General features: G+C 47.6%; 1 protein-coding gene across 2 annotated transcripts in view; it reads left to right on the top strand.

Annotated features, from left to right (window-relative positions):
• LOC125706103 (cell migration-inducing and hyaluronan-binding protein-like) overlaps nt 1-16,423 on the top strand; it is a 45,858-nt gene that overhangs the window by 19,913 nt on the left and 9,522 nt on the right. For both annotated transcript variants that reach the window (XM_048972640.1, XM_048972639.1), the window contains 14 exons: nt 416-511; nt 2,101-2,238; nt 2,509-2,647; nt 2,754-2,990; nt 4,144-4,323; nt 5,572-5,642; nt 5,722-5,817; nt 6,087-6,208; nt 6,531-6,678; nt 7,330-7,521; nt 10,131-10,300; nt 11,301-11,510; nt 12,196-12,401; nt 15,413-15,482. In XM_048972640.1, the coding sequence (XP_048828597.1) occupies nt 454-511; nt 2,101-2,238; nt 2,509-2,647; nt 2,754-2,990; nt 4,144-4,323; nt 5,572-5,642; nt 5,722-5,817; nt 6,087-6,208; nt 6,531-6,678; nt 7,330-7,521; nt 10,131-10,300; nt 11,301-11,510; nt 12,196-12,401; nt 15,413-15,482 (2,037 nt within the window). In that variant the 5' untranslated portion in view covers nt 416-453. The remainder of the gene's footprint in view (nt 1-415; nt 512-2,100; nt 2,239-2,508; nt 2,648-2,753; nt 2,991-4,143; nt 4,324-5,571; nt 5,643-5,721; nt 5,818-6,086; nt 6,209-6,530; nt 6,679-7,329; nt 7,522-10,130; nt 10,301-11,300; nt 11,511-12,195; nt 12,402-15,412; nt 15,483-16,423) is intronic.

Here is a 16,423-nt window from a genome sequence, read left to right as displayed (position 1 = left end):
AGATGGGGCACATAAGCCCAGAGCACTGAGAGCTCCTAGCTGGAGGGCATTGAGGCAATCTGACAGAGCACTTCTTCTAAGCTCTGGCCCTGAAGGAAACTCCAGAGGTGGATAACAGGAAGCGTGTCTCAGGTTTCTCTGTGCATAGCCCTTATATAATGGCTGTTAAACTTCTAAGATATTCGTAACGTTGCACCTACTTTTCCTTAAGCCGTTAAACCAGAAATTCTCATATAATCCTTTTAAAGATTAACCTGGTCACACGTTTGGAATCGAAATGAAGAGATTATGTGGTTTTCTGTTGCCTTTCGGGGCACTAAGTAGCACCGCATAAGTTATGGGTTTGTCCACCACACACGTTAGACGATTCCAGGGGGGGGTTTCGTGTTTAACCCAGTTGTTATTTCTCTTGCAGGTGTCCCGAGAGGCGAATCGTGCCATCGTCACACTTCGATGAAAATGAGATCTTTGGCAGCCCTGCTTGTGACTCTCCTACCCGTGATGCAAGCCGGTAGGTTTCAGAAGGCGGGGGGGCCTTATCGTCCCCGCCCTGCACACTCGGCTCAGTCTTGTCACCATGTCTGTTTGACAGTAGCGTACACTGACAACAGATCTTTGATCCCGTATGGTTGTCATTGTCAGGTTTCCTGCAGCCCAACTGACCCAGAGTGACTGTTCTGCTCTGGTTAAATAGCTCTCTGTTGATGCTTTTCCAATCTATATGGCAAATTCAGTCACAACAGGAAAAAAGGTGACAAATACATGGGCGGACTCCTTTTCTGTGTGCTCCCATGGCAGTGGAGACTGCGAGAGAAGGGAAAGGAAAGACGACGAACCTTAAATTAAGGCAGTACTTTCCCTCGCTTGCTCTTTTATCTCCAGAGCAGAATGCAGTGGGGGCTGTTGTTTGTGTCCAAGGTTGGTGCTCGAACGTCAGCATGTGTGGCTCCGTGGGCTTAAAGCCTGCTTCTAATCACACTTTATGTATTAATAGTCGCCTTCGCACCGAATGCACCTCATGTATATTTATAGATTGCCCTTTTGTGCATTTGGGTATTTCCTCTGGCAACAATGGGTTCAGAGCCCGGCTGTGCTCAGCCACCTGATACGGGGAGTGAGGAGCAGGGAGCGAGGAACGGCGAGCGAGGAACAGTGATTTAACACAGAAGGGCCACGAATCTAATGTGAAACATTACTGGTCAAGCAGACAGGTGCATCCTGCTTTTTCAGCCAAGCATATCGTTCTGTTATTACAAACGTGATCCCTCTGTTGCATAGTTTCTCAGCATAGTAACAAACATTACGATCTTCTTCCAGGGCCATATGCACTATATGGACACCAGCTAGTTCAACAACCACAAAACCTGTTCATTCTAACTATCATAGCCTTTAAGCTTCCGTTAGATGTTGGAACATCGCTGGTGGGATTTGCTGCCGTTGGGAATTGACGCTGGGCGATCAGGTCCCTTTCTGTGAGCTTGCGTGACCGAACAACCTCACGATCGAACTTGTTCCCAGACGTTTTGTTCTTCACAGTCGCGTCACTTGTGATTGGCAGGGCAGCTCTAGTTGGGCAGAAATGTGGCAAACTGATTGGTTGGAAAGATGCTGTCCAATCATGGTGGAGAAGTTGCTAAGCTCCTCTGTACAACAGCCACCCGTTCTGCTGATGGTGTTCGTTGCAGGACATCGCATAACATTGTGCTTAATTATGAATCTGTATCCGCAGTGGGTGTAGATTAAATAGAAAATTCTTCTGATTAATTGGGGTGCCTGCATGCCTTTGGCCATGTAGTGTATGAGTACTTTAGCAACTTAATTATAAGTCAGGTATGTGTTTGTTTGTGTTAATTGATACATTGATGTGGTTTTTTCGGTGTATTCTAACACTTTTTTAATGCCCTTTTACCAGTGGAGAGGTTTGTGCTGATACTGGGGCTTTGTTTAACATCGGGAGGGGGCTCTAGTAGCATCTCCAACTTCCTCATGAAGTATATGCCACTGGAGAGCGGATGAATTAATGATGTGTCTGTTTATTTTGAATCACCGGTTTGTCGGCCCCCTTTTGTGGAGCATTAATGGGAGGGTGTGTCGTGGCAGCTTGTCCGGATCACGAGTCCGGCCTGAATCCATGGAATCCTGGACATAACGAAGCACGCCGGGTCACCATTGGCTACGGCCAAAAAGTCGTCCTTGCATCCTCAGCCACGGTCCACTCCATCGAGATCCTCGACGGAGGTAGGAACGTCCCGCCATCTCCATCGTCAGAAAGCCTTTTTAACGCCAAAATAACAGATCAGTGGGAGAGATTTTCTCACCCAGATTAAGGTTATGGGGGGGCTCTTCCAAAAATGGCATCAGTGATTCATCAGATTTCAGGTTCCACATTCCTTCTGGCTGCACCTCTTGTGTCTTGTGAGTTCTGTGCCGTTTTGCCGGCAAATGTTGCATCTCTGTGCCGTTTGCTGCCCAGAGGATGCTGCAGTGTGAATGCCTCGCTTTTTCCAGGGAAACTTGTGATAGCAGACACCAGCAAGCCGATCGTTCTACGGACAAGGCACGTTCTTATTGGGAAGCAGGGCGAGCTCCACATCGGCAGCCAGGATTGTCCTTACAAGGGCAACTTCACCATAGTTCTGTACGGCAGGTGTGTGGAAGTCAAGTCTCAGCTGGGGGTTGGTACTAGTTCTGAGTCCAGGTTGACAGTAGATGGGTTATTATTTTCACTTCCTTCTCCTCTTTGCTTTTGACAGGTCTGATGACACTGACGCAGAGCACAGCTACTTTGGACGAAAGTACATTGGGGTCGGCACAGGCGGTACCCTGGAAATTCATGGGGAGACGAAGCTGTCATGGACTTTCCTCAACAAAACCCTCCGTCCTGGAGAGGCCAACGAGGAGACCTGTCACTTTGAGAAGGGATGGGGCAACCGGGGGATCATCGTGCACGTAGTGGATCCCAAAACGGGCGGGGTACTGCACACTGATAGGTCAGTTTCTTGGTGTCCTGCACATACTGACTGGGCACTGAAGCTTTCTGATTGGTTAAGTGGACATTTTACACAGGAATTGTACTATTAACTGCCCTTCTCTGCTTTTTACCAGATCCCATATTGCAGGGGTGGGCAATCTTATCTGCAAAGGGCTGGTGTGATTGCAGGTTTTTGCTGCAATTAGATTACTAACTAGAGGACTGATTGGCTGAAGAGTCCTCACACCTGGGATTGAACAGCTGACCTAAAGATTATTCCTAAAACCTGCACACGCACACCGGCCCTTTGTGGATAAGATTGTGTAGCCCTGCTGTATTGTCTGATGACATGTTTAAGCGACTATACAATAATTTGAAGTCAGCTTTGTGATCCAGTCACAAAACAAATTTATAGCACACTAGTTAATAACTAAACAGGATTGTATTATCTATGGCATCTAAATATTTGCCTGATTATGTCAAAGCTTATCACCTAGTTCAGTCTTTCCCAACCTGGTCCTTGGGGAACCGCAGAATGTCCACGTTTTTGCTCCCTTCTAACTCTCTACCAGACAGCCCACATTTTTGCTTCCTCCTAACTTGTTGGAAAGTTGGCCTCCTATCATGTGCCAAGTGGAAAGTCACTAACCTCCCCTGTACAACAAGCACCCATTCTGCTGATAATACAGTCAATATTGTGAACCTGGACTGTCTGCCCACCGTGGCATGGTGGTGCAGTGGTTAACACTGTTGCCTCACACCTCTGGGACCTGGGTTTGAGTCTCCACCTGGGTCACGTGTGCGGAGTTTGCATGTTCTCCCCATGTCGTCGTGGGGTTTCCTCTGGGTACTCCGGTTTCCCCCCACAGTCCAAAAACATGCTGAGGCTAATTAGAGTTGCTAAAATTGCCCATAGGAGTGCACACGTGAGTGAATGGTGTGTGAGTGTGCCCTGCGATGGGCTGGCCCCCCATCCTGGGTTGTTCCCTGCCTCGTGCCCATTGCTTCCGGGATAGGCTCCGGACCCCCCGCGACCCAGTAGGATAAGTGGTTTGGAAAATGGATGGATGGATGGATGGATGGACTGTCTCCGGGTCTCCAAGGACTAGACTGGGAAATACTGACCTCGTCCATTCAGCTTGGTGTTGCTCAGAGAGCCGAGTCTCTTGCAGGTTTGATACATACAGGAGCAAGAACGAGAGCCGACGCCTGGCCCAGTATGTGGATCTGGTACAGGAGGGCCTGATACTGGCCATGGTGGTGAACGATGAAGGCTCCAACAACCTGGAGGACTCGGCTAAGAAGGCCTTGGCCGCACTTGGCAGCCAGCACTTCCGCAACCTGGGATTCCGGTGAGAATCTGTCTGCACCTGAAAAACGAATATAATTCGCTTCCATATCGGGATTATTTCAATAAAAATATCTGGCCCTACAGTCCAGATTCCAAGATTCCGTTCTTATGTTTTGATTTGTGGGACCCATGAATCTAGAATGAAAAGCTTTTATTCGTTTGACTATTGCAGGTTTTTTTCTGTCATCCAAAATATTCCCACCACTAAGTGCTTTGTTATTGCTGCTAAGATCTCCTTCCTTACCAGAAGTCCGACAGAAGCCACATGCTTTGCTATGAAAGGCTTTTGCTTTGCAGCCGTTTGGAAACTTACTATCACAGTAGAGTTTGAATTTTATGAAAGCACTTCAGCTCATTTTATTGCTGGTGCTTTTCAGTGTCCTGGGAGACAGACGTGAACATTTGCATATAAGCATTTCCACGTGAGCTTAGCTCATGGCAGGACATGTTTCTCACTGCTTTGTCTCCTGTCCTCTGCCTGCTGGACAGCTCATTAAGTCGTTTATAGCTGTTATCTGCTTCCTTCCATGAAGATTCTTGAAGCGACGAGATGCTAGAAATGCAAAGAAAAGGAAGCTTGACTCCCCCCCGAGTGTAAATGGCTATTTACGTTCATTAGGAGACTCATCAACACCGCGCATCTTAATCACAGTAGTCTAGTTGCAGCATCGGTCTCCTGTGGTTAACAGAAGTTTATATCGTCCTGGCTGTTGATCTGTCTCTTCTCTGTGGTGTCTGGCCCTCCCCACACAGACCCCCCCATAATGTAATTCCCTGCTCTTTGTACTCTAGCTAGCTGGGTCTAGCACTTTCAATATCCCTGTCCAGGGGATCTCGAACTTTTTGACCAAAGGTTCTCATCAGATTTTTGCTCAAATTCATAGTTCTGGACAATTTTCAATAACAAAATAGCATTTCATGAAATTTAATGAATTAATGACTTTCTGTATTAGACATCAATATACTGCATAACAGTAACAAGAACCTAATGTAACCTAATGTTAAGGTTTAATGCTTGCTGATCATGTCACCTCTCTGTCATTGGGAGGGGGGGCTGTGACGAGTTACGGGTGTGTAAGTTTGGTGGGTGTATTTTTACTCTAACCGTATCGATTCATAAAGCTCATTATCGGCTGGGCTGATTAAAATGTGGTTTTGTCCATATCCATACCGTGGTCTAAACTTCGAGATCCCCTATTCTTCTCATTTCACCTTTTTTTCTACCCAATTTTAATCCTGTTTCCCTTAGTCATCCTTGGAGTTTCATCGCGGTAAAAGGGGAGCCGTCGTCCTCTGTAGAAGATCACGCTGTCTACCAAGGTAAAGCTCGCTCTGCTTCTGCTCGCCTGAACCAGGGGTCTCCGGCTGCTTCAACGTGAACCTCTGTGAATTCCTCTAGGAACCAAGGCCTCGTCAGAGGCGAGGAGCTCCCGGCTTTTTCAGCTGGGATACGGGGAGTACTTTACCATCACGGGCAGGAGCCAGTGGGTACAAGGTAGCTAGGCCACGACTTCTCCCTCTGCGGCTCCACCTGCAAACACCCTCAAGATACAGACTGACCAGCCTTTGGTTCCATCTGACCAATAATAAACACCACCTCTACTTCAACTACCCGTTATCTCTACCCTTGCATGGGGTCATTCTGCCCTCTTCTGCAGCAGTCCGTAGTCAGTGGTGGCTTTAACATGCCAGTGAAGCCCTGTGTGTTCCTCGGTAGGCACTTACCTACCTGAGCCCACACAAGCACGTGGCTCTTTCCTCCAGAGGCAGAGTGGACCGAGTGGTTTGACAGGGATGATGAGCGTGGCTCGGGGGACTGGGAGAAGCTGGCAGAGCTGCGCAGGGTCTTCCCGGACCGTGTCTGCGGCAGCCCCTTGGACATGCAGGTAAGCCAGGCCAAGTCAAAATGATGTTTGCATAGTGTGCAGATATCATGGCTGTAAAGGATGATGGGACAGCTTCCCGAAATAGAACCTGTTAAAACAAATGTCATTCTCTAGTAGTCAGTCTTTTGGGATTTTGGGTATCCTAAACATATTTCATAATTGATGGAAAAATAACAATGTTTAACAACTTTCTTAGTCAGTCACTGCTTTTACGACTTTATCGAGGTTAATGACGAAAGAAAGATACCGACTGTAGATCTGCCGTTTCCTGTGTTGTTTACCACACATTATTAATGAAAACTCTTTAATGTTTCCCCCTCAGGCCGAGACTCATGATGGAATCCCTTCGAATTTAACGCAGGAGGTGTTTCACAAGAACGACAAAGATTACGGCTTGGTGTGTCTCAACAGAGAGCAGCCAGATGGGATCTGCCACAACTACAGAGTTCGCTTTCTTTGTGGAAAACTTGGTATGTCTAGAATGTTCCGAGCTGCCAAGTTGGGCCGGGAGACCCTTGGCATTCTGCTGCTGAGCTGGGAAACTCCATACCAGCTGAAATACGATGTAAACAGCAAGACAGCACTGGGCCAAAGCATGACATACTGTTGCTTTTGTAAGCACACACACACACACACACACACACACACACACACACACACAAACAATTCTGGGCCCAGAGGTGGGTAGTCCATCCAACAGACAACGTCTGCTTCTATGCAACACTTATTTTTCTGAGAAGTCATATGGGGATATCAGACTTATGGGCGGCTTGACCTGATATCACTGAAGAGTTAAACCCATTGATCTTTCAGGTTTCGGAATGTACTGAGATCAGGATCGGGAGACCAATGATTTATAAGCCCAGGACAAGTAAAAAAATGCATGGTTTTCCCCTTACAAGGTTACACCTGACACATGCATAGAATAGTTCCTTTGTGGACCATATTGTTCAGCAGGTCATGCTAATTCAGAGGGTCGTCAGGACCACACAGAAGATGCACGATATTTTTAACTGGACAACACTAAGATTAAAATGCTGGGTGACATTAGGAAGAGGTGTGTTTGAGACGCTGCAGGTGTGTGTCTGCATGGACTGAAAGACACTGTCCCCGGTTCGCAGTGAGGCCACATGCATCTGTCACCATTGAAAGCCACTCCAACACCAGCATACTGGACCTGGTTGATGACAGCAGCAGCTGGAAGCCGGGAGACACGGTGGTGGTGGCCAGCACAGACTACTCCATGCACCAGGCTGAAGAGTTCCTCATCCTGCCCTGCCTGTCATGTGCCAACAACCAGGTCAAAGTGCACGGTCGGTCCAGCTCTCTGGCTGGGAGCAAGTTCATCTTCCCGGGATGTTTGTCGCTTACGCATGTTTTCATTTGGAAGGTTTCTGGATTTTCATCCGTAGAAATTCCAATTTGTAATTGGGATTTTAAATTACGGTTATAGTATCATGCAGCGCTCCTCCAATTCCGGTCCCGGAGGCCAGTGCGCAACTCACTCTGCAGATTTCTCTGCTCAAACACACCAGCCAATTGCCAGCTTTGTTTTCATAACCTACACCCTTGTCTTCCCAAGTTGAACCTGCAGTTCTTTATCCCACTGCACCATTGCAGTGTTTTTTTTCAGTACCCGCTGGTACGTGAGTGGGTAGGGATCCAGAGGGGTTTGATGACGTGGTCTCGAGCCGCCATGAAGGCAGCGGCGCGGTAGCTACAGACGGACTCGTTTTCAGGAGCACGTGGCTCTGTCATAATGCACCATGACAGTCACAAAAGAGGCTGACTCATTTCGCAGCCACGCGTCTCGCCATCCACCGTCGTTGAGGGTGTCGTCAGCCCTGGAAGGGGCTTCTGACAAGCCTCAATTCAGCTGGCCTTCCAAGTAGGCCAAGAGTGGAGCTAAATCGTCTCTGCACAGTACAGTATGAAAACCCATTTCATCCCAATATTACCTAACTTGTTTGGGATTTTAAGTTCCTTTTTTTTTGTCTTCTTCATGCGAGTCCAGATGGATAAGCATAACCCACAGGCCCTTACTCATGTGCCCAACCTGGAGGTGGAGTGCCTGTCAGCTTCTGAGCAAACCCAACATACATCAATCGCTATTAAAAAGCAAAGCAGCTCTTGTCGGCAAGCGACACAAGGTTAAACTAGGATCCCCCGTACCCTTACCTGTCAAGGAAATAAAAAAATGTTCTGACTTCATGAGGAATAAAAGGAATGTGTATTTTGTAGGATTAAACTTGTCCTTAAATAAAGGCAATATAATATATTTTTTTCAAAGATTCAAATTCCTCAGATGTCTAAAGGGAAAATAGGCTTCAATTAATAAGCCTAATTTAAAAGTATTTGTCATTGACAGTGCTGTTTGGAATTTGAACTATCTTTACTGTCCCTTTTGGCTGTCAGGCAGGATCCTTTGTTTACCTGCAATGGATGCAGTGCACACTGCGCTTTATTTCTGCTCTGCACTTAAGACAGTGATGCCAGTGAGTTGCCGAGTACAGTGCACTGCACTGTCAGCCAGACGGTGATTTATTCAGCGCTGGAACTCCCTGCCAAGTGAAAAGAAAGACGTTTGCCACTTCTGACAAAACCGTGGAAAGCGAACACCATAATTTGAATATTCATACAACGGTCTCTCGCTTTCTCCAGAATTAATTTAGACAGATTGGTTTTTCTTCTTTAAGTGTTCTTTAGACAACAATAGTGGGTTTTGCTTTTTTGTTCTGAAGTGCCATTTTCTGGCTCAGCGTTTCTTTGTTCTGCCCTGAAAGTCGCCTTCCTCCGTATAATCATGAAGAGCCCCACATCTCTGCTAGTTTGAACCAGTAACTGCCCAGTTGCTCTGTAAGGCAAAAGGAGCAGCGCAAGTAGATGTAGCAGTTTGCACAGCCTCCACCTCCCACCCACCTCCCAGAATCCTCAGCTTCTCCGATGCCCAGTCCTCCCACTGGGCCTTTGGCAGAGTAGGAGGCTGCAGGTCCTGTTTGACTCACACAGCAGGCTGTGCTGAAATAGGGCTGAACCCCTTCATGTTTAATGCTAAACAAGCGCTTAGGCCAGGCTCGTCCAGGTCATGTTTTTACGCGGTGCCGTTATTTGCTAAGGCTATTTATACGGTGTCATTGCGTGAGATACTCAGCCCCTCCGGACAGATTGACCCCCCTCGCCCACAAAGCGATTGTCCTTGACTGTAAGTCGATGATGTTGAAAAAGGTGCACATCAGCTTACCTAGGGCCCGCGGCGCCATACGGCAGTGGGACTTTGAGTGTCTACTCTCCAGTGCCTCTGTCTGGTCGGGGAGCTCGGGTGTTTGATTGGCCCCACATGGCGTGATCTCTGCTGCCCACTGTGCCCTTTCTTGAGACCAGAGATTCCCAACCTGAGATCTGGGAGAGAGCAAAAATGTGGACTGTCTGCGGGTCCTTGAGGATCGGATTGGGAAAAACTGCTTTAGGTACCCGACTTGGAGTAAGGAGCAGCTTTGGTTTTAATCACTCACATCTTCAAACTGGTTTTAGTGTAGCTGAGAGCAGAGCCCCGGAGCATGTGGCAGACCTGCCTGCTGGAGTATCTGAGGTGCCGACTTCCCAATCCCATTCCTCCCACAGCAGGTTGACGTCCAGGACCCATGGTCCAGGCAGGAGTAGGGCTCCATTCATCTGTTAATAATACCCTAGGAGGCCCCTGCTGGAGAACCAGTATGAACTGGTGTTACATCTCGTTATCTTCCAGGCACCTGCTTGCTCAATGGAGGCACTTAGCCACCCCCCCCCCCATTACCCATGAGTCTCCAGGTCAGTCCTCCTGGAGTATCTCTTGGTCTGGAGGACACGGGGGCAACCCCCCAAGCACAAACTGATCCCGGCCACGGATGGGAAATGCTCACGGTAAATTTCCTGGTACTTTCAGGCAAGCCGGCCTTCATCCACATGGGGGAGGTGGTGGACGGAGTGGACATGAGGGCGGAGGTGGGCCTGCTGAGTCGCAACATCCTCATCAGGGGGGAGATGGAGGCCAGCTGCTACGGCAGCGAGGCCTGCAAGTTCTTCCAGTTCGACACTTTTGGGGGGCACATAAAGGTGAGCGTCGCTGCCAGTGATCCTCGTATCGCCCTGCAACGCCAAGTCAGACTTCTACCCAATTAATGTTAATGTGGCCAGTAACTGTTATGGAGAGGAACCCTGGCGGAACGATAACAGCATCTGTAATGAACACACTGTCAGGGTGTTACTCAACACCAAGAACGCAGAGATTGTACTTCTGCTCTTGGCTAGACCTAGTCTTGCTAACTTGGCCTCCCAAGAATGAACTTGGGGTGCAGTGAATCATGGGATAGGATTCGTTTGGTGAGGATACAAATCTTTGATATTTGGGCCCAGGCAAGAATGACATACGGGGATTTTTATGATCCTCTGCACTTCTGTTCTTGAGTATTGGGGCTAGTCTTTGGCGATGGAAGATGACGTGAAACGGGTACTCGGGAACACAAGTCCGGTCAAGCAGCCCCTTGACAGTCCCCGATTTCCTGAGGAGGATGTCACAGCTATTAATTGTCTAGGTTTGTCCACAGTTAGTGCACCGTCACTTGGTAATTGAGCATAGCAGGATGGTTTCAGATCACATTTTTGTTGTTGGGCGTTTGTGCTGCGAACTTTATACCGATTCAGTTATTTGAGATAAACGGGAAATATTTTAAGCAGCTGGGCGCCGGAGAGCATGAGCGCTAAAACTCCGTTTTCAACTTTTTAAAATTCACATGCCAAGGCAAGTACAAATGGCGGCCCTGCTTTTATGTGCTGCTGCTCATTAAGGAATATACCCCGGAGAAAGGTCTCCATGTGAGCACGACTGGGTTTGGTGAGCCGTCGGCTAAAGTTAATGCAGTTTCCGCAAGAGAGTATCACATCGTTATGCATTTTAATCTGAATTCACGGGCATGATTGATGTGTGCAGAAATACCCAAACCGTAAATTTCACACTGTCTCTTGCACACATGCACTCGCACAAGTACTCAAATACACACACACATCTAGGGACTTAAGTACCTATGAGGTTGGTAATTCCCTGCCCTTCCACTAGGTGGAGCGTGGATTCAAAGCCATGCACATGCAGGGGGTGGAGCTTCAGCACATGGGCCAGCAGTCCATGGGCCACTACCCAGTGCACTTCCACATGAATGGAGATGTGGACGAGCTCGGGGGCTACGACCCACCCACCTACGTGCGTGACCTGTCCATCCACCACACGTTTTCTCGCTGTGTCACCATCCACGGCTCCAACGGCTTGCTGGTGAGTGGACCGGACCAGACGTATCGCATTCAGCCTACAGTTGTCAGGCTTCATCCCACGCCCATCTTTCAGCATGAAAAGCTGATGGAATGTATCTGCTCCGCGGACAGCAGGCTGCCGCGCGGCCGTGATTAACACCGTCACGCGTGACTCAGTATCTGTGAAACTCTGGGCTCTGCAAGTCGCTTAGGATACAAACTTTCGCAAAGCAGATAAATAAAGGAATTATCCACAGCCGCGCAGACATCTGCGGGCTTCTTTAAAATCCGCTCATTCATTTTTCAGTGTCCCGGAGATAGCGCCGATGCTACCGAACCTTTTTAATTCCTCTTTAACGAGTCTCACAGGCAAGCGGCTGAACTTTAGCATCCTTATTTGTCTCGGAGATTGTAGCAGTGGGCCCGCTGGGCGGCCGTGGGGGGATCCCGGGGGCGGTGTGCAGTCGCTCGGCGACACGCTGATGGGCTTTGGCATGGATGTGACTAACAAGCAGGCTCCTGCCCCCCCCCCCCCCCACCCCGCGCCTTTTTCTCATTGTGCTCATTGTCATGTTCAATAGCCTGAGGCTCTTAGCATGGCCGTTAGTGCTAAGAGAAACCCTCCCCGTCCGCCGCTGTGTGTGTGAGACCCCGGGGAGCGGCGTGGCTGTGTTCTGAGCGGCCCTCGCACCCCCGGTTGCTGGCAGGTGCAGGACGTGGTGGGCTATGACGCCCTGGGCCATTGCTTCTTCACGGAGGATGGTCCTGAGGAGAGGAACACCTTCAGCCACTGCCTGGGGCTGTTGGTGAAGGCGGGAACCCTGCTGCCGTCTGACCGTGACAGCCGCATGTGCCGGGACATCACCGAGGGCACCTTCCCGGGCTACGTGCCCAACCCGCGCCAGGACTGCAGGTGGGACACCCCCCAATGCTATCCCATCAGCACAGTGCTGTCCATCCCATAATCCAGCACCGGTTAGGCATATCGTCAGCCTACAACAATTCTATGAATTAATAGAACAGTGGTACATTATTCATCGCTGTGGGGAAATCCTCTCTTTTCGCCTGTCCCGTCTTGCTTTCCATGAGACACGCAGAGACACGGGCCGGTGAGAGAAGGCTTGGAGGTAACGGCACAGGGGCAGCCAGCATGCAGGTGCGCTGGGGACGGTGGGTTAAGGGCCTCGCTCAGGGGCCCAACCGCAGCATCAGTGTGCCGGCCCCGGGATTCGAATCAGTAACCTTCCGAAGACAGGCAGAGTCCAAACCCTCTGGGTTACGCGTCGCCCTTCAGAATTGTCCGTTTGTATAACATGGAGTGTTGGCACATCCATCTCATAGTCACCAGCCATAAAAATCCATTTTCCCTAATCTGTTAGGGCATGTTTTGAACATAAAGAATGGTCTCCCTGATAAACTTCACGGAATTTCAACAATTGGGCTCCGAATCAATCATCGTTTATGGGGATTAAATGCAATTATCATCAGTCTGTTTCAGACTGATTGCCATTAAACCATAGATTTCAGCTTCACCGTTAAACCGAGTGCCTCTGAGTCTTTGAGGAGGGGGGAGGACAGGGAAGCGGGGGCTGTCACAGATTAAAAAATGAATTCCTGTGCTACGGGAAACAGCGATAGGACCCTGCGCGTTTCTCATTTCATTCACTGGCCCCCGGGGGTGTGCACTTCATAATAACGCCGAACACTTGGCTCCCACACCATACATTATTTCACTAATGACCCTTTTCTGTTTTTCTGAATACTATAATGATTTTTTTTATCCTTCTTTGCTTGTGGTTTTTTTTTTTCTTTTTTGTTAATGTTCCTGTTATTACATTTTAAGTTTAAATAAAGTTTAAAGTATGAAATTATGTTATGAGCATATTTTATCCTGGTTGGTTTTGGTAAGCAAACGCTCGTTAGTTTGCGTGGTTGTCTTATCCTCCCAAAAACATACATCTCCAAATCGCCTCGTCCGGGATGGTGTGTGAGTGACAGTCATGTGCTACACTGACGACAGTCCATCCCAAGTCTCACGCCCCTCACTGGAGGCTGTACATGGGAGGGGTATAGAGAATTCACAGTCCGGCACTCTCGTCGGTTTTGGGTTCGGTTGCGATTTCGGTACAGAAAGGAAAACAGAAGTAGTTCTGAAATTGTTTATTATTAAAACTGCAGATACAATTTGGACCAGCTGTAAACCAAAAAAAAGGCAATGTGTCTGTCAACATCACTGAATAACAAAACTTAAAGATTTTTATTTGCACACTATAAAATAAATGCAATTAATTGAATTAAAATGTGAAATTAGTTCAAATGTAAATATGTCACTGCACCACAGCAATCATGATGAGTTAAATCCCATGTTCTCTACTTCCGAGTGTGATAGACTGTAGTGTATTATTTTTTCTTTTAGCCCGATCGGAATTTCTTGGTGGAAGCGCCTTCAGTACCACGGGGGGGGTAACTTGCAGAGGCTGTTTCTGTGTTGCTCTGGTTGTGCACACGTTTGGATGCTGTTTTCTCAAACGAGTTAGCAAGCTGCATGCGTTGTCAGCAACATATCCACATAATAGCATGGAGTTCAGTATAACAGAGCCGACATACAGTCTTGGTCTTACCAACTACTCTATTCCCAATGCTGATGTAATTTATTGGGAAACCAAAATCTTCTCGAGCTACAGATTTTAACAAGATTTTATTTCATCCAACCAGTTCAGTACTCTGACTCTTTATGATCAACTGATTGGTTGAAACAAAATCTTGGTCTGGACTGTTACTCTCTGGTGTACAGTATACTTATATTAATACTGCTTTGCAATGTACCTGCACTAGAGGCATCAAGCCATAGAGAATACTGATGACCTATTGGAACAGAATAGTGAATAACCGTGCACTGCAGTTTATGGATATGCTGTGTACAGCCTGAGAGTCTGGTCGCAATCTGCAGAGCTGAGTGCACTCAGATTGGAACCCCCCCCCCCGACTCCAACGCAGCCCAGGTCACCACTGCTGTTACGGTGACATCGTGGACTGGGTGGGAGAAATGGGATGGAGATGAGTCACCCAGTGCCAAGACGGGGCATGTATAGCAACACATGAAGAGTGATGTCATTAGAGTAGGATGGATGGATGATACTTAATTACTTATTCTATTGATCTAGTAGCTTGCACACACTTGCCATGCAAAAGAATAATAGGAAGAAGAGTAGAGAATGATAAGGCTGACAATACTGGCAACAGTAACAATAATTAAGGATCGTAATAATGATGAAAGGTAAGGTGGAAAGAACGCTATTCACCAGCCAGTCAGTATTTGGTGGTGTAGTACCAGTGTTTGCCAGAGGGGGCAGTGATAGTGCATGCAAGAAGGTGGAATTGCTGCATACTGTTAATGTTATACTACAATAATACTGAAAATCCTAAAGTAGTATAAATACTATAAATAATATAGGTTGTTTAGCCAAGTGCAGCTAGGAAAGAGCTTGCCTGCAGTATTTTCCAGCTGTAATTGATTAGGTTCTTTCAGTTCCCATTTGGTTCCACCAGCTTTTTAATTTATCGGTTACAAAGATGACGCTGAGAACCATGACCATAAAGCAGTTCTTGCTGAATTGGAGGCTTAGCCAGTAATTAGCAGGGGGGTGAAACGTCACATGGCCACATCGTCACATGATAAGTTTGGTTCCCTGGGTCAGTGAAGTTCCTGTTTCCCACAATGCCTTGCTAGCTGGAGCACCAGTGATTGTAATTACATTTTCTTTCTCATGCTTCTCGGCTGATTTTAAGCTGGCGGTAAATCATTTCTGTCTGGTGCTTTCTGATGAGTCCAGGGTTGGCGAAGATGTGGGAAGGAGATGTAGAACGTGTGGGTGCAGATTTAGGAGGGTGTGGTCTAATCAGAAGCCCTGTGTCTTTCCTCAGTGCCACTTCCACGTTCTGGATGGCCAACCCCAACAACAACCTCATCAACTGTGCTGCTGCAGGCTCTGAGGTGGGTGCAGCCTGATGCGGCTAAGCGGAGGCCCAGTCCGACAGGAGGGCCTGAATGGTCGATTGCTGATGTCTGTTCAATCAGTCTGAAAACAAACACAGTGAAAAACAAAAATGACAGAATAAGGTGGCTGCTCAGCCCTCTGAGATGCTCTGTAGTTCACACAGCCTTACGCCCAGATAACGCCAAGGAGCTCACAACCTAGTACATCCTGAACTCATGCCATGGTCTTATTTATATGCAGCCATCATAACCCTGATGTAGGTTGTGTGCAGTGATCTTTATGCCATGCTCTTATTTTTATGCAGCCATCATAACCCTGATGTAGGTTGTGTGCAGTGATCTTTATGCCATGCTGTTATTTTTATGCAGCCATCATTACTCTGATGTAGGTTGTGTGCAGTGATCTTTATGCCATGCTCTTATTTTTATGCAGCCACCATAACCCTGATGTAGGTTGTGTGCAGTGATCTTTATGCCATGCTCTTATTTTTATGCAGCCATCATTACTCTGATGTAGGTTGTGTGCAGTGATCTTTATGCCATGCTCTTATTTTTATGCAGCCATCATTACTCTGATGTAGGTTGTGTGCAGTGATCTTTATGCCATGCTCTTATTTTTATGCAGCCATCATTACTCTGATGTAGGTTGTGTGCAGTGATCTTTATGCCATGCTCTTATTTTTATGCAGCCATCATTACTCTGATGTAGGTTGTGTGCAGTGATCTTTATGCCATGCTCTTATTTTTATGCAGCCATCATTACTCTGATGTAGGTTGTGTGCAGTGATTATGCCATGGTCTTATTTATATGCAGCCATCATAACCCTGATGTAGGTTGTGTGCAGTGATTATGCCATGGTCTTATTTATATGCAGCCATCATTACTCTGATGTAGGTTGTGTGCAGTGATTATGCCATGGTCTTATTTATATACAGCT

This window comes from Brienomyrus brachyistius, chromosome 13 (assembly GCF_023856365.1).
Source record: "Brienomyrus brachyistius isolate T26 chromosome 13, BBRACH_0.4, whole genome shotgun sequence".
Taxonomy (NCBI): domain Eukaryota; kingdom Metazoa; phylum Chordata; class Actinopteri; order Osteoglossiformes; family Mormyridae; genus Brienomyrus; species Brienomyrus brachyistius.
This window is presented reverse-complemented; position numbering and strand designations above follow the sequence as displayed.